Consider the following 24,170-nt stretch of genomic DNA (forward strand, 5'->3'; position numbering starts at 1 on the left):
GTGTCAGGGCTGAGGTCACAGATTCAGAGTAGGGAGCAATGTTCCTTGGGAGGTGAATCAAAATTCACATTTCACACATGCAGATTTTGATAGATTCTGATGACATCCACCCAAGTCCACCTCAACTTTGCATCTACCTCAATTCAGAAATAGGTTTAACCTCGGTTATCCCTCACATGTTTGGGTGTTATAAGAAAAACATTGAAAGTAACTTTATTTAACCCTGACCAAAGTCAATTGAGAAAGCAGTAGAAATATAATATTACAAATACTTTGGTAAGTATTTTTCAGGAAGTAGTTCCTTCCTTCCTTCCCCCTTCCTTCCTTCCTCTCTTCCCCCCCTCCCTCCCTCCCTCCCTCCCTCTCTCTCTTTCTTTCCTTCCACAATTAAAAAAATTCTATCTGTGGTCACACTTTTCTACTATTTTATAATTTAATCAGTCTAGAACAGTTATGCTTACATAAAAAATTTCCTATTCTCACATTTTTTAATTAAAAAAATTACAGATAAGTAAATATAAATGTGAATTCATTAAACTTTCAATTGTTTGAAAAGACCCAAAGATCATAAAAATTTTAGAGGGTAAGAAAAATGTTAAATGTAAATAAGTACATTAAAGTTTTAAAAAAATTTGTGTGTATATAAACATGGGGTGTCAGTGCTACCAAATTCCAGGCTTCAACATTAAGTTATTTATTTTACAAAATAAAGTAATTCTGTCATGATTTTGTGGTTCAGACTCCAGATTGAATGTCTTTCTTCTCCATGGAGTCAATTCTGACCCTCTTTTATCTGAATTTTACCTACAACCTTTTATTTTTCCTGGACAACATCAAAATGTTTCAGGATTAGACATTACGCAAGTGAAATGGATACATTTCTAAATTTGCTTATCCTGTTTAGTTTTGACAAATATAAACTTGCTCTGCTAGTCTAGGTAACAAGAGCTGGAGAAAAATAAATATTTACAATATATATTAATGAAAATGGTACAAGTATTTAAAGTATTTAATCATATGTGGTATTTCAATAGGATAATTCGTTAGTCCAGTCTTCTAAATAATCCCAAAGTGACATGAATTCCTCTGCAGAATGAATGTCTATAGAGAGTAATCCATGGAAGACAGACAAGTCTCTTGTCATTTGCAGCCTTAATCCATTGCCTAGAGCGTGAAAAGTGCTCAGGATAACAAGTGTGAGAATCAGTAAAATCAACATTATTTTTGGATTTTATTTTCTTAACAATACTGACTGATCAATAGGCTGGCGGAAACTGACAAATACAATAGGGTCTGTTTGATGAATCAATCTAGTGAAGTAGAAAGAGAATCCCTGCTCCCCCTCCCCCATTCTCCCCCCTTTAAATCCTCTTCATTCTCTTCCTCCTCGTCCACCTACACTCACACAAACACACGCACACACACGAACACACACACACACATACACAGAGGGAGAGAGGGAGGGAGAGAGGGACAGAGGGAGTTTCTCTTTCTCTATTGGTCTATAGACATTAAGTAATGAAAGCTGTAGTGACAATGCTTAGGTCATTTTTTATAAGAATACTAAACCACTTTCAGTAAGTGTTTATGTTTTTAATTGTAAGACTCACCCTCTCCTTTCAGCCAAGAAATTTCCGTATTACTGAAATAGAGCTCTCTCCTCCAAATTTCTAACGTGTGCTGTATGTGGGGTTGGGGGGAGGGTGCAGGGTAGAGAGAGTTGGGGAATAAAGAAGGGAAAGTTTTGTCCTGTTGATCTTCATACGCCCTTCCTCAAAACAAAACAAAACAAAACAAAACCATAAGGATATCAGTTTTGAGAAAAATTGAAAGAAAATACGAAAGGAAATTTAAACACCTCAGGCAACATGCCTGTTTAGAAAAGAATTAATGGTGTTTGTATGACTGCCTGAATACATGCATATATGTCCACAGAAAATTTAGTAACCCTTCACCAGCTCATGAAGACACAGAGATATTCTCTTTATGTTGGTCCTTGACACCCAGCAGGGACTTTTGTGAACTTTGTCATCTTCCTCTGCCCTTTAAACCAAAACTAGGGAAGTGGCTTTAATTAATGAGATGTGATGCACTAAAAATGTTAGCCAGAGCATTCCAGGAGCTGGAAAACCATACATGTTTTAAAATTCTGAGTGTCCTTTTGAGAATCCCCTGTTGTAATTTATAATTCTCAGTGGACCTATATTTGTCTTGAGCTGATTGTTGAAATGGGCTTTACTAGGAATTTCTTCACTGAAATTGCAGTGGGGCGGGGGAAGGGGGTGGTTGATCCAAGGGGGTTTCTTGGGAGGAGGGAATGATTGCTAACAAGGTTTTAAAACCTCCAGTGGTTAAAGTTATATTGATGAAAAGGACAGACATATATATGCATATCCATAGACGTATATAGGCATAAACATACGTATAACATACAACGCACAAGTCCAAGCAGAATTATATAATGAGCATGAGTTGGAAATTATATAGGTAACAGAATTCAGATTTTTTTTCATCAAAATTGCACCTAAAAATGGCTATAAAACAACGCTTGCCTTGGGAAGTAAATTTATAGCTACATGCCTTTCACAGGCACGTTGGAGTGTTCTGCTCCCGGCTCTAATCTCTACGAGATGTTTTTTGCATGTGTTGTGTGACAGGAGGGAAGGGGAGTGGGCTGAGCTCGCCTGTTCTCCCATTGTCAGCCAGTCTAGTGAGTGTTGGGAAAACCTGTCTGTGGGATCTTGTGTCATCTCTCCCTACATGTGTACAGGAAAAGTCCGCGCTGCTTACGGTTTCTCTCTCTCTCTCTCTCTCTCTCTCTCTCTGTTCCCCTTTCATTCTGCTTCCCCGGAGCCGAATGAAGCAGGCAGCAGGATTAGAGTCCGCCAGCTATCAGAAGAGTCTAGATAAAAGGAACTGCTTCTTAAGCACCACTGCTGCAGCCCTTGTTGATTTTTTTTTTCTTTCCACACAACAGTTGTGCCTCATTATCCGGTGCCTGGCTCGATTTTTTTTTTTTTTTTTTTTTGGAGGGTTTGAAGTTTCTGGGCTTCAGTGACTGTTACAGAAGAAGAGGTGTTAGTGTTGCCTGGAGGTCTTGATTGTCTGCATTTATGAATGAAACTGACCTAAATCACCTGTTACCTCCAGTTTCCAGATTGTTTGAACTTCTGTGGCCACACAACACAGGACCCGAGACTGAAGCAGCATAGGACCCACAGTGTCTGCAGCATGGGCTGGTTCGCTAGGATTGTCTGTCTTTTCTGGGGAGTATTACTTACAGCAAGAGCAAACTACCCAAATGGGAAGAACAATGTGCCAAGGCTGAAATTATCCTACAAAGGTAAGTTTTTCTTTTCCTTTTATTCGACTAGCTTTCTAATGCCCCCCTGCCCCCTGCCTTTTCATTCCTTGAACTCCCTCCCAACCTAAACCGTAAAACCTTTAGTTTAACCTGGGAAACCTTTGTGATCGTGTGTGTCTTTCGGAGATGATTGAAACACTTTTTTATAAAAGCATGGCTTCTGTTGGATATATGACAATTTAAATGCAAACAAAGAACATTTAATCGCATTTGCAGAGAAAAGCTGAATGCCTGGTAAATACTGATCTATATATGTGATCATATATCCTGATAATTCTTCTGACTCTCCTATTAAAATCTTTTTAAAAACCACTATTGCAACAATGGTCTCTTTGTAGATGTGAGTGCCTCACCTATAATAATTATTATGATACATTGTATTTTCTTAGTTTTAGACAGTAAATAGTTAATTGTCATCATGAATATTCAGTTTGCTCAGATCTGACAATCAGATGCTTAACATAAGCAGTAGATCATGGTTTGCCAAGAGAATATAAACTGGAGAGAACAGACTAGTTTTTCCACAGTGTGTTATGATTGTACAAAAGACTGTGTATTTGGCTAATTGGTGCAAAGCTAAAGCCTTTGAAATGTAATGTTATTTGATTCTATATGTACTTCAGTGAGAACTGAAGAGATACTACTTTCTAGTTGTACAGCTAGCTGTGTGAACTTCTTTTCAAAAAAAGTATAAATTTAAGAAGAAAAAAAAAGCCTTATCACATGATCGGTCTGGTTACATCTTAATGTGTATGCTTGTTTTTTAATGAGAATTTTAAAGAAAATATTTGTTCTATATTTGTTTAGATAGATTTTATAGATAGATGTATAATATCATGCTAATATGGATTCCAACATGATATATATAACTTTTAATGGAAGAGAATATTTATATAACTGAGGTATTATTAAAATGGAGTTGAAGATTACACTGTTTTAAGTCAAGTAGTTTTACTCCCTAGGGTGTTGCTTTCTTATGATTCTCAAATTTCTACGGTTGGGGGTGGGGCAATAAGAAGCTTCAATTATTTTTCATTTTTAGCCTATGATGTGAAAGAAAATTATTGCATCTATCTGTAGAGATGTCTGTCTACTATACATTGCTCTTATGCCAGAAAAGATATTCTTTAATTTTCACATGATGGGGAACATCTCTTTCTGAGTACTCTAGTGTGAATGAGAACCACAAAATAGGAAAGACAGATGTAATTTTTCACACTTTGGATTAGAAAATTAAACACCTACTAAATGTGTTTGTTTGTATTTAATACTTAGATAAAATACACTGAATTGGAAAATATATATATTTTTGGTATAATTTTTTGGTTATTAAAATGAGAATGAATTTTAACCATTAGCAAGCAGAATTGCAATTGTACTCATATAAGGTTTTTAAAAATAATCATATGGCACCCATTAAATATTTAATTAAATCCCAATTGTGTCTTTATATAGTAACTGTCTTTAAATTATTTTCCTAGTGTATGATATTATGGTATCTGTGTTTTCATCAGTTTCTGTTTTCTATTTTTACTCTTTGAGAGTATTTCATCCAATGATTCTTAGGTTAATCGTCCACTTTCTTCAAGTTTATATTCCTGAGTAAGTTTTACGTACGAGTTTACTTCCTGAATATGTGAATAGCTATATGCTATAATTTTGGAGTAAGTTTGAAACATGACATGCATTTTAAAAATCTACTATATTTAGAGATACTTGTCTAAGTGCTAAATAAATTGCAAAATCAGTAGGAACTGAGAATTATTCGTATTTATTTTGCAAGAATTTTATTTCCATGGCAATGGATTACTCTCCATTAATAGAAGAGGCGCCAGTTCTTTCTACATATTAAAAGATAGCATTTAATTAGAATAGCCCTTTGTTATATACAAATACTTTAAACTTGTCTAATGAAGTGAGTTGTATATATTGACAAGATGTATATATTTGAAACTGTCTCTATGAGCTCTTTTTAGCAATGGTATCCATTAGAATTATTCTGCTTTCCTTTAAACCAAAAACTGCCCTACAGCTACATAACAATTCTATTGATATACCTAGAGCTTGGCAATTTGGTAAAACAAGCTGTGAAATGAACAACACCAAAAAGAATAATAGGGATGGCCCAAGCAATTTTTCTTCTGCCCTTTTATTGGTCTGTCATTACCTTTTTGTCTCTACGTGTACACTTGTTTTTCCAAAGCAACTGCCTGGTAGCCAATTGTCAGTACTTTGTTTCTAAGCTGTAATAGAGATTTTTTTTTTTTAGCTACTTCTTTTTCCTTCTTAATTAGATGTCAAACACAGTTAAAACATCCACTGCTTTGCCCTTAAAAATATTCCAGCATGATTCATGAAGAGTTAAATCCCTGCCAACCCTAATTTCCCATGGTCACTTGTTTTCAAAGATCCACCATTAACCCTCTCATTTCTCAGGTTGCCAAGACGAAGTTTCAGGCAATCACTGTGCTTACTTTCTACTTGTCATTTTGCCTGGTAGGAGATAAAAGAGATTTGATATGTTAAATGAGAAAGAAAGAGAAGTAAGAACAAGAAGGCAGCCTTTGTAGTGGACATACATATATATCTAATAAGGTACCTCTTTACTTTCTAGGAACAGGAATTAAATAGATGTTTTCAGGACCATCTGGAGAAGTGATAATATTAGAAAAATGGGGTAGGCTGGCTTTTCCTCTGAACCAATCTGATTTAGAATCCTTGCGGGGGAAGCAAATGTGAGAACTCTGTAAATCTCAGCAGTCACATACAAATTATCCTCAAGAAACATTCACTCAGAGATACTTTTCCCTTCCTTAAATTCATGTAATATAGCTAGATGTTATAATGCTTCTTTTTAAAATTGATGAATAACTGTTTATTTGCCCTACGAAACTAGTCAAATTTCACTTTTCTCATGAAATACCAGATTATCATAAAATCTTCCTTTTGGAATGTGTGGTACAATGAAGACTTCAGAAAAACGTATGGAAATCACAAGGAAATAAATTAGGTCTGGGGTTTTAAACACATGACAAACATTCCATCACTCAGTGTAATGAGCTTTTCCAGGACATTGTGTGCTTCAGTTTTAGTAGAAATCAAAGACACATGCAAGTCTGAATGTGACGGTGATCATGTGAATCCAAAGATTATATCAGTGCCTTTAACTTTACCTTCATAGGGAGGACTTAGTAAATAACCCTTAAATAAATGGTAGACATTTCAGAGGCTTTCTTTTCATACTTTGTAAAGGTTTTTTTGTTTTGTTTTTTTTCCAGAGTCAAATTGTTTAATTATTGTAAGAATGAGATTATTAGTTAAATCAAAATTCTCAGACCTATCTTTTTGAGAGATGATAATGTTTAATTAAAAATTATGAATTAAAACTTGCAAAACCTTTTTTATTTGCCATTATTCAATATATTATGACCACTTCAAAATTTAATTTGTATGAATAATGATTTACTAATTAAACTTGTTGACTTTTCTGGGATTTTCATTAGTCTGCCAAAGCACAAGCATATATTTATATATTCGTACATATATGTGTACACATATATGAATAGGTGAATATACATGAAGGACAAAATTTATGTTAATATTTTAGAGTTAATAAAAACAATCTTGGCAATCTACACGTGGTAAATTATAATAAAATACTGTACAAATAAAATTGTTATTGGTTTTAAAGATAGTCATGTGTTAAATTACATATGTATATTATAGCAGACGTGATCTTTTTTTTTTAATATTTATTTTTTTATCTTTGGCTGCATTGGGTCTTTGCTACTTTGCGCGGGCTTCCTCTAGTTGCAGCGAGCAGGGACTATTCTTTGTTGTGGTGCGCGGGCTTCTCATTGCGGTGGCTTCTCTTGTTGCAGAGTATGGGCTCTGGGTGCGCGGGCTTCAGTAGTTGTGTCATGCAGGCTCAGTAGTTGTGGCTCGCAGGCTCTAGAGAGCAGTCTCAGTAGTTGTGGCGCACGGGCTTAGTTGCTCCACGGCATGTGGGATCTTCCTGGACCAGGGCTTGAACCCGTGTTCCCTGCATTGGCAGGCAGATTCTTAAACACTGCGCCACCAGGGAAGCCCCAGGCATGATCTTTTGAGTCTCATGAAAAGTCTTCATGAATATCTCAAGTATTCAAGTAATAATATAAAATGGAATTTGTCTTATACTGGAAATCTCCTCATAGCTAAAATGGAATGTGTCTTTGAAGAGTAGGGTAGTAACATGTATATTTTCACAGAGCAAAGACATTATAAATTCTTTGCAATACCTTATCTCCAGTAGTCACTGCATATATGGCATCAGATCTCTTATTTGCTGATTTTTATTTAGTATGGCCTTTTCTTCCCAAATTCTTTTAACTTTAAAAATCATATTTTGGTTCTGAAGTCTTCGATTTGAGCATGCTGAAAACTAGAACTTTTTATTTATCTACTCGACAAGTATATCCAGGCAAAATAATAAAAAACAAAATAAAACGAAATGCACAGTATCACATCTTGCGGTCCAGTGCGGATCAGATCAAATGAGAGCTAGTGAAAGTCTCCAGTTTGAGGCTTCTCTGTTTGGAGCTGCCAACCAGATTGGCCTTCGAAATAATAACTTATCAGTGCAGACTTTGGCAAGTAAGAAAATGACTGAGACCACAAAACCACCCCATGTAAGATAACTCACCAACTTTTGATAATGATGTGCAGTCTTTAATAGCTTAAGGAAACCTGAATACTGAAGAGATGAATTTTCCAATTCTAACTTTTTTAGGTTGTTATTTCTCTTCATATAAATTATTTCCTAGACTCCACTATTGTCAGTTATATGAAATGCCTAAATATTTAGGCAACTAAATAGAGGTATAGATCTGTGATAACTAATTTTTCTCTGTTTTCTTTTTTTCATTATCATATATCAATCAAACATGATTTTAAAATATGTTGTGATTTTCAGTCTATTATATTTAAATTCTATATTGAAGAATTAATGCTATTAAAGGATTTTTCAGGAATAAATTTAATTGGAATCCATCAGTATGATTGCATATGTTCCTAGTAACAAAATAAAAGTTAAAGTGTTGGTGGCAGAGCATAATGTCTTTCTATTTAGTGTGAATATATAACTGTATTTGAGATGTGAGCTTTAAGTAACTTATAAAGTTATCAAGAACTTAAAGTCAGCTGTAAGGAAGTGTGTGGTTTAACTTCTTATCCCAGTTTCTCTCATTTAAACTTCAGTGGTACACCTACGTATCACAGTTCCCAAGATCAAAATATCACACACACCTTTACATCGTTTTGGAGAACTGTAAAATCTAAAGTCAGGACTATTTTAAATAGAATTTACACTTGAGTTTTTAAAATTCTTCCAGTACTGAAATAAATTTTTAATTGATCATTATCTATAACATTCATTTACAAAGTCATGATATAGCATAGAGAGTTACATATTAATTGATGAAGACATTGCACTTATCAAACCTTCATGAAAATAAAAACCTATGATAAAATGATCCATTAATGCAAAGCTGTAAGTAAAATCTCCAAAACTCATGACAGTATCTTAGTTCATGCGGTGAAAGCTGATTTTAAAAAGACCAGCAGTTGTAAACATAAGTTAGAACCAGTGTGAATCTTGGGATGGATTTTACCCTTCATGACTTCTAAGGTGCTGTTTAAAGGAACTACCATGATTTGCAGTTCTATGCTTCTGCTAATAGGTGGCACTAGCAATTTGAGACAGTTCTTTCATTAGTTTGGAAATGGGAAGGCTGCTAGGATAAATACAGAGTAGTGTGTGGAGACCAAGCTTGGAAAAACTGGCATGAGAGTCAGGATACGTAACAAACACAAAACAGAAGCATTAGTTAAAATGGAATTTGCTACAGAATTTGATGTGCTCTTTGCATTTATTGGTACCTTCTGACCCTCAGAAAGTAGATTGTTGTAACCAAAATTAAATAAATAATGTAATTTAATTTAAATGAGAATTTACATGTGCAATTGGTCTATAAAATGTAAATAAAATAATGAGTGAAGCAGTAGTAACAAACAATCGGAGTGATGGAAGGACAGTGTCCTGTGGATATGTATAAATAATACATATATAATTATTTTAAGCCTGAATTATAAAGTGCACTTAACAGGAGCGAGGCAGCCTGCCTGTGGCACATTATCACCCTCATTTATAATTGGAGAGCGGCTAGTTGAGAAGGTAAAATAATGTTTAGAAAATTACATTTGGTATATTTTTAAAAGAATGACTCCTTTAGATTTGTAGGTTATTTTAAATTATTATCATAATTAAACATACCAAAGAACTAATAAATTCTATCTGACACAAATAAGTCTAAATGTCTTCAGTTACTATCTCCTTCTATTGCCAAAACATAAACATCAGTATAAATAGAGAATTTGCACACTATTTCCAGACAGTAACAAAGCTGGACTCTGTCAAACCCAGGATAAGAGGATATACAATTTATACTTGAATTAGGGAATAAAGATAAGTAAAAATAAAATTCTGTTGAATAAATATGAAGAGTGAATTGGTCTTAGTGTTTTCTACAAGCTTAGAGTAAAACTGAAAGGGACCACGAATTTAGGGAGTCTTGTCATCTCATGAATGAGTCATTGAAACTACATATCCAGGTTTCCTTTGCTTGAAGAGATGTGCTGTGGGAAACAATGTTGACCAAAACTTTACAGTAACTTAATTTGTTACTGCAATCATAAACATGTCTTTGGATAAAATATAACATCACCCACTTGAGTCTTCATCAGCAAACTAAATGAAGTTTAGTTCTATTGATATGTCCAATGAGTTCTTTAGTCAAGAAAACTACTTATGTGGATCATCTTTGTTGTGTCAGATTGTGAGGTTCTAAGGCCAGATTGTATGGTTTTTCACTGGGATAATCTCAAAGGCTAGCACAGTCACTCATTGAATGAACTTGTGCTTCATTGGATACACCTTGTTTTTAACCGCAAAGTATACCTGTTTATAAGTGAGTACAAAATTAATGCAAATCTGTAATAAATCAATTCATTATAAGTGAATAGTACGTTATAATGTGGTAGAGAAAGTAAAGTCAGTTCTAAATGCTAAGGTAGGAGGATATCAGTGGAGGCATTTAGATGCACGCAAAGGGCAGTGGTATCTCCACAAATAGAGTCTCCTCTGAGCCAAGCCTATTCCAGCACTGAATCACAAAGTGTCTGGGTCACCTTTGTTTGCCTGCAAGTAGGAGATGGAAAATATATAACAATAAATGCATCTTAGAAGCCTCTAGGAGAGAAATTATTTCATTCCTTTCAACAAATACCCTGAGTTTCCTTATTATGGTATCTCAGTACACACAACAAGAAAAGAAAGTGAGCGAGACGATTCTGAAATCAAAGAGTGGCTAAAGACATACTGTCTCCTTATCACTCTTACTGTATCTGGATTTTTGTGTAGAACAAACCAGTCCTACCAAACAAAGTTGAAAATGCAATCGTTTAAAAGTTGAAATTGGCTAGATTTCATTGTCCACACTTTTGGGAGAATCCTGGCTTTGCTCTCTGACAACCTGCTAAGATTAATGTTGCAGAGCCTTCCTTGCTTCTTCTTACCCTTGATTCCACTTATCAAGAGCAGCAGTTACTCATTGCCCCTTGCTATTCATCTCCAAGTAAGCCTCTGGCTTACTTTGGCTCTGTGCTCTATGGCCTGGGACCACCACCTACTTCCATCCTCAGCCCTTGTTCCCAAACCCCACCCGCCCAGGAGAGTAGATATGATAAGAAAGATCCACAGGAATCTTTGTTGAAGTGTGATGTGCAAAATATATGTTGAGTTTGTTGTTTAAGATCCCAATCTTATATAATCGAGACGGTGAGAGAGAACAGTAGGCTACTTTCCTTAGTCCACTTATAGGTCTATAATTGATATCTAGAATATAAATTAATGTACAGTGCTTGACTTTACAGTCTTATAAAATATATGTTAGTCTTGTGACAAGGTAGAAGTATCAATAGGAAAGGAAATAATACAACTACCCAGAGTGCTCTTACATTCAAATCATAGTTATTCATGGTGCTTAAAAATGATTAAGTCCTAATCCAAGCCCTTCCAGAATATATTTGGGGAAAGCCAAAACAAAGTTCTTTATGCCTGAGGTCAAATCAAAACTATACAAGCACTTTTGAGTCTTTATAATATGTGCAGAAATTTTACCTTCAAATTTGAAATTTCAAGAGAATAGACTCTGCTCTGTTGTAATCATCCTTTAAGAATTAGTTTAAATGAACCTAGGTTTTCATTAGCTATGCAAACTTCAATTATTTACAAAAATAAGTTATAATAAATGATAAGCATTTCTTACTTGTATTTCATATGTAAGACAAACACATAAAACCATGTAAGGCAAGTGGCAGATTTCTTCATGAATAAGTAGATTCTTGGATAAATAAAGTGAATACATAATGGGACTTCTGAGGAAGGTGGTATCACATCTACCTAAAGACTTCAGGGAATTTTGTAAAGTAAGGCATAAGGAAGGTGGGCCTTGAAAGACAAGAAGTATGTGAGAAGGCAGAAATAGAAAAAAGTGACAACTAAACCACTATCAAAAATATTTGGGGGGTGTTTTTTTATAAAAGCAATATGTTTTATAAAGTATGCAATAATACAGTTATATATATATTCTTATGCATTCAAATGTGATATGGAAACAAGTGTGTCCTTTAACAAGGGGAACTTAAAGTTGTAGTATGTCAGGCTAGGAATGTCATCTAGTTAACAGGTGTTTGTCTATGTTTGACTGAAAGTGAGAGCAAGATGGACAAGTGGCACATCCTTGACAGACTTTTCCACAGTGGTCACAGTGGTCATTTGGGCTTATTCCATCTCTCCTTTGAGATTTATCTGTAAAGTATATGAGACAAGCTTCTTTCTAACCAATGGAGAAAAGAGGAAAGTTGAGTGTTGTTATCCAGTATAGAAAACACTGTGACTTTTGTTCCTTGAAATTATAAAATATACTGGTGTAGAATGCAGGTTTCTTCTTGTTCTCCTAGTGAATTCCTATTTTTTTTCTGCTTTATTATTTTTGTAACCAATCCACCAACAATTTTTTTAATTTATTTATTTATTTAATTTCTTTTTACATCTTTATTGGAGTATAATTGCCTTACAATGGTGTGTTAGTTTCTGCTTTATAACAAAGTGAATCAGTTATACATATACATATGTTCCCATATCTCTTCCCTCTTGCATTTCCCTCCCTCCCACCCTCCCTATCCCACCCCTCTAGGTGGTCACAAAGCGCGGAGCTGATCTCCCTGTGCTATGCGGCTGCTTCCCACTAGCTATCTATTTTACGTTTGGTAGTGTATATATGTCCATGCCACTCTCTCACTTTGTCCCAGCTTACCCTTCCCCCTCCCCATATCCTCAAGTCCATTCTCTAGTAGGTCTGTGTCTTTATTCCTGTCTTACCCCTAGGTTCTTCATGACCTTTTTATTTTTTCTTAAATTCCATATATATGTGTTAGCATATGGTATTTGTCTTTCTCCACCAACAATTTTGAAAAGAGCAACTGCTATTTTATAAATCATATTTGTTTTTAATATGAAGACATCCATATCATCTATATGATGATCATCAAGTATTAAGATGCCCCTTTAACTGTGTATTCCTGTTATGTGCCACGTCTTTAAATGCAAAGTCATATATTACATATATTTTAATTTGCTTAGCACTTTGTTATCATTCAGGATGTTCCTCTGGCTCACTTAAGAAGGAAACTTAGTTTCAGAACAAACAAGCTAGTAAAATCTTGGAACGTTTCATAACATATTAGACAAAGTTGTAGGTTTGTGGTATTTTGCAACACAAACTGCAAAAAGTTACTTCTGGAATTTTGGTCATAATAGAATAATCCCTTGTACTTGCAGAATTATATATAGATGAAGAGCTACACAAATCAATGTGTTTATACGTAGTTCAAATATGTGTGTATCCATAACAAATACAAGAAAAGTTACATTCAACTCATTATTTTTCTAAATCACATCATGTTTGAGAATTATGGAAAATGGAATGCCAATCACTAGAACACAGACTGAGGCAAAAGGTCATGGGAGACTGTCTCTCCCTTTGCTCGATGGCAGGTCTTGAGTGGTTCAGGACTGGCCATGATTTTCTGTCCTTTAGTGGTTGACCTTACCAGAGCATCTTCTACTGTGCAGTGCTGCTGTCTAGCCAAGTTCTCTGCTCTCTCTTAGGCACTAGCACTCTGGGAAGTTACCAAATTGCCTCTTTCAGTAGCCCTTCCATTAAGACTTCTCAGCATCTTGGCTCCAGGTCATGTAGTGTCTTTCCTCTAAAAGCACACAGGTCCTCTCAGGTCCTTCCACCTCCAGAATGTAGTGTGTGAGCAGGTCCCGCTAATAGCCTTTCATCTTTCCAGACTTGAAATAAATGATCTTTTTAACTGATCCTGGCCACCCTCCTCTACCCGTTTGCTCTGGAAGTACAAAGTCTTCAACCCATATCTTCTTATCCTATCCAAATAGATCTCCTCTAAGTCTATCATTTGGAAAACAAAATCTGTTCATTTTCCCCTGGGGGTATAGAAAAAGTTTCTAGGCCTCAAAAATTAAAAGCCTTTCTGTCTCTCTTGGGAAGAGGCTAGGAAGCTTTCATTTTTAGCAGATTAATCTACAGAAATTAAATGACAATTTCTTAATTAGGTAACTTTGCCACTTTAACTTTTCTCTAAGGGCTCTCTTCTACACACATACACCTAAAGCTAGACATCCTGCCTAGAACAGAGGGTGTGGTGCTCATATATTTTAGTCTAAATGTCTCAACTTTACATCTATAAAATATGCTGACTAAAGGACAAACAAATTAGTCTTCTTGACCCTTGAGATGTAGAAGTGTCCCACAACTGATGAGTGGGAGGGAAAGCACAGCAGAAAGCTGACAACTGGAGAGCATGAGCCAGGGTTACCCAGGGAACTCTTCCCAGTCTGCCCATGCCCCTGCTTGGGAAAATTACTTTCCCAGGTGCTACAAGTTCTGGGAACCAGCTGCTGAGTAAGCTGGGGGCTTTTGCATGTACCCCTTCTACATAGCAAAGGCCACAGAAAATCTACACTTGGATCTGTCACAGGGAACCCCAACTCAACTTGTTTGTTCAAAACTATACTCACAGTCCTCTCTACAAACTTGTTTACCCTCTTTGTTCCCCGTTGCAGGGATTGTCGTCATTTTGTCCTAGTTGTTCAGACCACTAGCATCTTTGCCTTCCCCTTGCTGACTCTCCCCATATCTAACCAATCTCAATGTTCTATGGATTCTCCCTCTTGAGTTCATCCCTCAAATCTTTCCTCTTCTGTCCTCCAGGTTAAGTCAGGCTCTTATCATTAGTTGCCCTGTTATGACAGCAGTCGCCTATAGTTGTCTCTTCTTTCTGTCATTACTGGCTACAACTCTTTCTTAAATTCAAATCTAATTATGCCTCTCCTTTTTAAAAAGTTCCTACTGATTATAGCCAAACTCCTTAGTTTTACCTAGAAGGATGATTAACCTAAAGTAGTCTAGGGCACAGAGGAGCTATTTGGAGGGCCTGCCATGGTTCAGCTATGAGGAAATGAATGCCGGAATAAGGATCATGATAATTGAAATGAGAAAGAAATGCTGGAAATGGGACACATTGAACGTATAGAAAAATTGGGGAATGATTGTGTGTAGGGAGGATCTGGAGAATTCAAGAACAATAAGTTTTAAGTTTTCTGCAACTAGGAGTATTAGACAACAATTGATAGTATCTGGAAAGTGAAACTCTCTTCACCTTACGGCCCAACCATGCCCCAATATAGTACTCCCTTCACGTCACACCTGTGACCTTGCTGCCGCCTGTCCTCCTACCCTCTCAATTGTGTACTGACGTTGTCTTCTCAAACAGACATCGACTTGAGTATCACCTTTGGCAAGGCTTTTGAAGAGGCAGAGAAACAGAGGTAGGAAACATAATATGGCACCTGTCCTGAAGAAACTTAGCATTCGGAAGGGAAGAAGACACAGATAGTCAACTTTGTAAGATCACACCTGCTCTTTATCTATCTTATATTCTCAGTCAAGTACAGAGTCTTGTGCATGACAGAGCCTTACTAAATACTCCTTGAATGAAGTGATTGAAGGAATAAGTGAGGAGGTGGCTGGTAATCATTCCAGGTGAGAGAGCTAAGGAGCAGAGGTGAGACCATACAAACAATGGATTTGAGAACAAAACATAGCCCAGTTTAAAGGTTTGTAAAATCAAGTACTGGGACTTCCCTGGTGGTGCAGTGGTTGAGAATCTGCCTGCTAATGCAGGGGACATGGGTTTGAGCTCTGGTCTGGGAGGATCCCACATGCCGTGGAGCAACTGGGCCCGTGAGCCACAACTACTGAACCTGAGCGTCTGGAGCCTGTGCTCCACAAGAGAGGCTGCGATAGTGAGAGGCCCGCACTGCGATGAAGAGTGGCCCCCGCTTGCCACAACTAGAGAAAGCCCTCGCACAGAAATGAAGACGCAACACAGCAAAAATAAATAAATTAATTAAAATCAAGTAGTGAAATATTTGATTGGAAGAAGAATAATTTAAGGCTACAGAAGCAGTTCAAATGCTGATAAATGGTAGGGAACTCTGAAACAGAGTGTACAGGATTTAAACTTTAGATTCGAGTAATAGATGATGAAATTTTTTAAAGTTTATAAGTGAGTGGCATGTGCGAAGCAACACTTCAGGCATCCCGAATCCTGGGAGCAGGGCTTTAGTTCTGCATCACTGAGTCATCATCTGAGATGCAGAAGCAAGATTCTGTAACAAGACTTATAACTCAGGTTAGGCTTCACGTAATGACCTTGTTATCCTGGGGTACAGAGACTTCATATGTGGGCATGTAGCTCACCTTATCTACATAGAGCATATATTTTCACATGTCCAGAAAAATGCAAGCTATACTTAAGAAAACCTGTAGATATTTATGATTTCATGTAAAATTATAAATTCCAACAGTTGGGTGTCATTTAGGATATAGCTCTACCTAAAAATATTCTACATTATGTACTAATTCCTTCAAATATTAAGTTTATGGCAGACTATACATGTAAAACTTCTGATGAGGAACGATACATGCATTTTACTCTGTCACAAAGTCACTATTTAGGCAAAGCAAGATATCAAAGATGACTTTCTTTTTTACCCATCACCATATTATATGAGTTCATCATTCTTTTTTTCTTTTTTTCTTTTTTGCGGTACGCAGGCCTCTCACTGTTGTGGCCTCTCCCGTTGCGGAGCAGAGGCTCCGGAGGCGCAGGCTCAGTGGCCATGGATCACGGGCCCAGCCGCTCCGCGGCATGTGGGATCTTCCTGGACTGGGGCATGAACGCGTGTCCCCTGCATCGGCAGGCGGACTCTCAACCACTGTGCCACCAGGGAAGCCCAGTTCATCATTCTTTTGATGAATTTTTTTTTTTTTTTTCTCCTAGGCTGGAAAGCAAAGATTCACTCCTTTGCATTTGATTCTAACTAGATAAAATTAGAAGCTGTACTCAGAGCAGCTACTCCTAACACTCAGATTCCCTGTTGGACTCTCACATGCTGACCTGGAGCCATGGAGTTTTCTTACTTTCATTGCATGTTTTTCATGTTCAATAGGGTCTCAGCCTTCTTTTGCTTCCCAAGGTGCTTATTCAGAACAGAATTAAGGTTCCCTCTGCTCACTCTAACAGAGCAGACGCCCGTTCTCTATTGATTCAACCCTCTAATCCAGACAGATTCTTGAGAAAGAATTCTAGCATAACAACAAAATAAGACCCAGTGAATCAAACAAATAGTTTCTTTCTGGCATGCATGAAATCACTTAGCAAGGCACAGTGTCCGTTGTGCCTACTGTTTCATCAGAAACAAGATTACTACTTATCTGATTGGCTTTGCTCTTTAGCTGTCAAATTGGAAAAAAACTGTCTGCTCTATGACAGTACTTCTGTTCCCATCTATACAAACATCTGCACATTAATTCTGAAAGAATCTGTTTAGTCTATTCTAAGCAGATGCCATATAAGGGAGTGAAATGAGCAATGTTATCGCGATTGGTTTCCTTTTTTTTTTTTTTTGTGGTACTCGGGCCTCTCACTGTTGTGGCCTCTCCCGTTGTGGGGCAACAGGCTCCGGACGCGCAGGCTCAGCGGCCATGGCTCACGGGCGCAGCTGCTCCGCGGCATGTGGGATCTTCCTGGACTGGGGCACGAACCCGTGTCCCCAGCATCGGCAGGCGGACTCTCAACCACTGCGCCACCAGGGAAGCCCAGCGATTGGTTTCTTTAGTACAGGTCTCAGTCCAGAATATTGAACTGTACCACAAGCAACATACACTAAGGGTCATAGTCTCCCGAACAGATTCTCCATTGCACATATTACACCATCTTTTTCATACAAATTAGTTTTATTTATAGAGTTACTAGCAGATTTACTGCCTTTTCACATTTACTAAAGAATAAAATTTCACATTCTTGGAGTATACAAAGTGATAGCACATATTCAATTAAAATTGTATATATTTGATCATATGTGTTGTCATTATTTAGTATTACTGAATAGCAAGTCATGCCGTGTTTACAGAGTTCAGGTACCTACTTGCTGGCCTTTTGAAAATTAGTGGCCTTTTTGAATTTAGCTGCTGGAACAAAAATTTCACCAATACAAGAGGAATCTAAGCCTAGCAAAGAAAGCAGTGAATTGACTCTGGCATTTTCTAGGTGTTAGGACTCTGGCATGTATTTTAGCCTCAGGTTGCTCTTCTGTTACGTGCGGAGAATAGCTACTTTACAGTAGCTCTTATTGGGATATTGACAATACACGTGTAAGGTGTTCAGTCAGTGCTTGGTACATGGAAGAGATTCATTAACTATTAATTCCTTGTGGCAGATTAATAATTGCATAGGTTCTAGGTTACAGTGTTTTGCTCATTCAGAGTGGGTGTGCATGCATGCATTCTCTAGCTATTATGCTTATTTTGTGAACCAAATTAATAAATGCTAATAATAAAAAGAAAATCACAGTTATTGTATTTGTAATGTGCTTCTTTCAGAGACACGTAGCATAATAGTGCAAATCTTTGAAAACATGAAGTTTGTCAATGTCATCTGGTCAGTGAATACAGGAGAACCCTTTGTGAAAAGCTAGTGTTGCAAGTAAACAGTTGTAAAAACATTTTACATAAGTCTAACATTCAGCCTTTCAGTCCTACATAAGTGCCCTTAAATGTCTTGGTGTTGACTTGTTGCTTGTCACAGTTTTAAGTGTGGACTATGGATGAGGGTATACATGATACTGACCATGGGGGGACTTCCCTGGTGTCGCAGTGGTTAAGAATTTGCCTGCTGGCTTCCCTGGTGGTGCAGTGGTTGAGAGTCCGCCTGCCGATGCAGGGGACACGGGTTCTCAAGAATCTGCCTGCCAATGCAGGGGACACCATTTGGATCCCTGGTCTGGGAAGATCCCACATGCCATGGAGCAACTAAACCCGTGCACCACAGCTACTGAGCCTGTGCTCTAGAGCCCACGAGCCACAACTACTGAAGCATGCATGCTCTAGGGCCCATGCTGCGCAACAAGGGAAGCCACCGCAATGAGAAGCCCGCGTGCCTCGACGAAGAGTAGCCCCTGCTCGCCGCAACTAGAGAAAGCCCGTGTGCAGCAACGAAGACCCAACACAGCCAAAAAATTAATAAATTAATTAATTAATTTAAAAAAACACTAATTATGGGGATGAAAGCAGACATGGTTTTTAGGTCTTCTGGCTCTCAATGCATAGTGAGCCAGACTGAGCAAAGGAGCACCTGTTTCTTAAGAAAAGACTTGCCTGCATCTCGCAGATTATAAGTTCCAGTTTGTGTTTTCAACATGAACCAAGGTCAGCCATTTAATATTCAGTAAAAATAACCAGGAAGTGACTAGTTTTATTAGCTCCTGTACTTACAGCATATCCTGTCAAATGGCGTAATGGTTGCCTTGAATATTATTTTGTTATGACTTGGTCCATGAAGACACAACATCCTTCATGACAACTTACAAAGTATTGAATCCACAGAGGAATTAACACAATATTCCCATTTAATATGTCCCCGAGGCTGAATGAAACATTGTAGATATGAAGTCTGAGTCTTTCAGACCAATTCTATGAACCTCCTGTGATGGCGAATAACCCACTTGCAGGAAAAAGGATATGCAGTCATTCGAGAAAATAAACTTGCAGTCTGAAGCTAGTAAATAGAATGAAGAAAATGTTGGGAGCCACTTAAAGGGGCTTTTGTCTAACAGAAGACACTGGGAAGCCAGACTGGGAAATCTAGACGTTGTCAGAAGGGGAGGTGACACTAACCACAGTTGGCTTTTAAAGGACTTCTCTGGAAGGCAGAATTCCTTTGGAAAACACTTTATGCACCAGCATGGATAAGTTTCTGAGGTACTCTAGACAAAGATGAATTTTATTTCTTTGTGGCTTTAGCAATATTACAATGCTCATAAACTCTTTTACCTTATGCCAGACATGTGGAAGCAATCAGTATATGTAAATGGTATGTGAAGGTGAGGCATAGTTTTAGCTTAAAAACTTAGACTGTCTGCGGTTATAAATTATAACCATATCACAAGAGCTACTCGCCTTTTAATAGTAACTTAAATGTAAAAGTAATCAGCGATGAATTCTTAAAACTGCTAGTGTTTTCTTAGTAAAGTACAATAAATGTAAAATATAGTGCTACTTTGTGCTGTTACATTATTTTTTAAGACAACATTTAAAGGCAAATATTTTTTACCTTAATTAATTATTAAAATGTAAATAGCTGTAGTTAGACATAATTACATCAGTCTATCTCTGAAAAACTACTTTTTTGCCAAGGGTTGCATTTTAGATTAACTCCAGTTGCCCTGTATTAATATTAATGCCCCCTTTTTCTGTTAACATTATATCAATTTGGGTTTTGCCTATAATATACTTTTTTATATTTATATATACGTGTATATATATGTATTCCTATGCTTTGTAACATTTCGTAAATTTTGAACATATAAACATGAATCAAATCTCCCGGCAAAGGAAACAGATATAATAAAAATAAGTGTTTCCCTTTCTTTAAATTCAAAACAGTGAAACTCTTAGTCTCAGTATGATGGTGCTGTGCCTCTTTTAAAATATTTTTACCATCTGCTCTATCTAAAGCTGGATATTAAAATAACAGGAATTCAAAGTAGTGTTAGACACACACACACAACTAGTAGAGGGAAAGAAAGTAAAATAAAATAAATCAAAGATGAATATTTAAACATTAATTTATCATCTTTTCAATGAAAAAAAGATCATATTTTGTTAGACTGAAATCAGGTCTGTTATATCCCCAATTTACTCATAGTAAAACAAACAAAACTCATTCTAACATATGTACTCGAGAGAACCAAGAAACAATCATTATACTAAATATTTAAATAAAATTCGCCAATATAGAATGGCTGTACATGCCATACTTCATTCAGCAGGCATGTTCTGGTGCAGGGTCTCTGACAAACGGGACAGAGATAAAAGACACAGTCCCCATGCAGAAGAATCCTACCCTCCTATATCAACCCAGATTAATTAGGGTTTAGTATATCATTGGGCTAATTTTTTAAAATATGGAAGTTTTACAAAATAGAATGAATTCCTCAGTTTACTAGACAAATGCCAGTTGCCATTTGGAGTTTATTTCCTAGAGCAATAGTAGAGGAATGTGAGGAGAGGGAGAATGACCAGGAATGGAGAAACATTGACTCAGCTGCTGGATGTGAACAGTCCTAAAAGAAAGACAAATTCTTCAACTCAGATGCATGTGCCCGTGTGTTGTTGTTGTCGTTGCAGTTTGGTCTAGGGTTTTACTGTAACTCTGATTACTCAGCACATATTTCCATGCTATTATGCTCTTGCTTCTTTAAATAGTATTCTCTTTCTCATCCAGAAAATGTTCTTTTAAAACAAACTCATTTCAAATGGACAAAAATTAACTAAGTGTAACTATGCACCAATCACTATAATGATTACTATGAAAAGAAAATCATATAGGGTTAATCCCTTTTCTCAAGAACCTCACAACATAGTGCCCGAGAAAGTATACCACCCAACAATAAGGCAAATTGGTCCATCAGTTAGATATAAAACAAATGCTAGGAAATTTAGAGGTGACAGTGGCTTGTTAATTATGCTGCAGTATGCTATTGAGCATAGAGAAAATATGTTTTACAGGGAGTGAAAATTAAGTTAGACATAGAAGGATGAAGAAAATTTTCCAAGGAAGCATGGGGAAGCCCTTTCTGGTAGAAGCGCAATCTGGAAACATGAGGCATTAGTATGTATAGCTTATCTAAGGAGCCACAACGTTAACTGAACATTAATTTAATCTTTACGGAAAGGAGTAGCAGATAGGGAGGCAATGGGAGCCAGTTCTGAAAATCTGAGTATGTCAGGGATCAGTGATTCTTTATAATCTTTGATCATCCCTCATACTAATATGGTACGCAATGAAGTACACTATGCATTGTGGAATATGTACAAAGATAACGTGAATTCTGCCCCAAGGGGAAGAGTTTGTTGAAACACCCATTGTGACACAAATGTGCAAAGAGTAATGTATCCTAACAAAGGACTGTGAGAATTCGGAAAATTAAGATATCACAGAGGCCATGGACCAGGAAAGTCCTCTTGTGAGAAGAAGAATTTGAGGTGGGCCTCAAAGAGCATTTTGGCAGGTGTGGAGGAGAGAGGAAGAATAGAAAACATTCTAGGCGATGGAAGTAAATAAACAATAAACAGAAGAGAAAGTGTTAAGGATAGTTCATGAAGTGTTTAGTATATTAGTTTGCTTAACCATATTTTTAAAAATCATATGAGGTACGTTCAGGTACTAATGGAATAATCATGGGCAGTTAACTTGATTTCTCTGAGCACACGATGCATGACACAAAAGAGGTATTCAGTACCTATTCAGTCTTTTTCCTTCAGTTTCCAATGGAAATGTTTAAATATCCCATAAAATGTCATCATCATTATTTTATTTTATTTTTTTTTTGCGGGACGCGGGCCTCTCACCGCTGTGGCCTCTCCCGTTGCGGAGCACAGGCTCTGGATGCGCAGGCTCAGCGGCCATGGCTCACGGCCCCAGCCTCTCCGCGGCATGTGGGATCTTCCCGGACCGGGGCACGAACCCGTGTCCCCTGCATCGGCAGGCGGACTCTCAACCACTGCACCACCAGGGAAGCCCATTATCATTATTTTTAATTCATATGTTTAAGTATATTTTAGGTGCATGGTACAAAGACCAGAACAATAATCTACTTAGAATCGGTAGAACATAGTAGTTAAGAACATGGTGTTAGTAATCAGGAATTTGGGGCTCAAATCTGACCCTTGACTATGTGACCTTGGACAATATGCCCCACTAAAACTCAGTGTTTGTTTAAAAGATGGGGATAATAAAAGATCTAACCTTTTGGATGCTTCTGTAGGTTACATGAGGTTTAGCTGGTACCCTTTTAAGATGTATCATGGATGATACACATGGAGTACTAGCAAAGCAACTGGCATGGTGAGTGCCCAGTAATATTGCATTTTGATAGAAAATATAGGAATGGCTCACAAAATGAGGTATCAGGTCAAGTGATAAAAGTGTAGAAAAGATAATAAGTGTAATGGAGAAGCAGAGGAGGCATTCTTTACCAAGGATTGAGATGAGAGCTGAGAAGTCAAAGATGGGTACAAGTAAGAAGTCGAGAGTTGAATAGTGCTGTGAGCAATTAGGTAAAAATGTAAGCTGTATTTGGAGGGGAAAGACAAATGTTTTGTTTGACTGCCTTTTCCCTCTATTGTATTAAACATTGGTTTAAATAAATCATTACAGTAAATATGGCTACCCTTGTTGATGTAGCTGCTAATTATTGTGACTGATTTTCTGTTTTCTCTCTGTCTCCTGAAAAGATTGATAAGCAATGACTACGTCAAGATGTATGAAATAGAAGAGAATTGAAAGAGCAAGATGACTAGATATCTCAGCAGTTATAGCTAACAATAGAGTTGTTTGATGTAATGCTCTATCCAGAAGTTTATCAAGACAGTTAAAAGGCTACAAGTCAATAAAATCAGACAAGTGGAATCAGGGGGAGGAAATAGATGCTGTGAGGTGGGATTGGGGAAGAGGAAACTACTTAAAATTATATTGGTTAATGCTTTACATTTTCTTATATCTCTAATTCATTTGAGACAGGAAACAACTCTACCTTTCAAAATTATTTAAAGTTTTGTAAAGAATATTGAATTGTTTAACCATGATCGTTAGATGGAGTCTTTTCTAAGTGATTTATAAAAAGTGAACGTAATAAATATCATATATAGAACAAAACTTATAAAAATTGTTGTTACTAAACAATAGCTTGTTTCCATAATTTCATTATAGTTCCCTTGTTATTGAACTTGTGCCTAACAATCTGTGATTCTTTTTAGTTCAGGAAAAGAACAGAGAGTTTTACCTTTTGTGACAATAATGGGCAGGTGCTATAGCTAAATAACTGGGGTGATATTATGTCCTATTCATTTAAAAGAATAAAATGCATGACCTATCAAGGGGAACTAAAGACAGGTAACCTACGAGTAGATTATTTTTTATAATGTGCCTTCTGATAGGTTATGGATCAAAATATCCTTTATGAAGCATAACAGCTCTACACAGTAAAGGCTGTGTGTTG

At 36.9% G+C, this 24,170-nt stretch overlaps 1 protein-coding gene across 2 annotated transcripts in view; it reads left to right on the forward strand.

Annotated features, from left to right (window-relative positions):
• The first annotated feature begins 919 nt into the window (after positions 1-919).
• SEMA3A (semaphorin 3A) overlaps positions 920-24,170 on the forward strand; it is a 237,674-nt gene continuing 214,423 nt past the window's right edge. Inside the window, exon 1 of one of the 2 annotated variants that reach the window (XM_089917757.1) lies at positions 920-3,343. In XM_089917757.1, coding sequence (XP_089773883.1) covers positions 3,232-3,343 — 112 coding nt within the window. In that variant the 5' untranslated portion in view covers positions 920-3,231. The remainder of the gene's footprint in view (positions 3,344-24,170) is intronic. The other variant, XM_089917756.1, reaches the window with a different exon arrangement.

This window comes from Delphinapterus leucas, chromosome 9 (genome assembly GCF_059928025.1).
Source record: "Delphinapterus leucas isolate spDelLeu-1000000601 "Yukka" chromosome 9, BTC_Dleu_Yukka2, whole genome shotgun sequence".
In the NCBI taxonomy this organism is placed as follows: domain Eukaryota; kingdom Metazoa; phylum Chordata; class Mammalia; order Artiodactyla; family Monodontidae; genus Delphinapterus; species Delphinapterus leucas.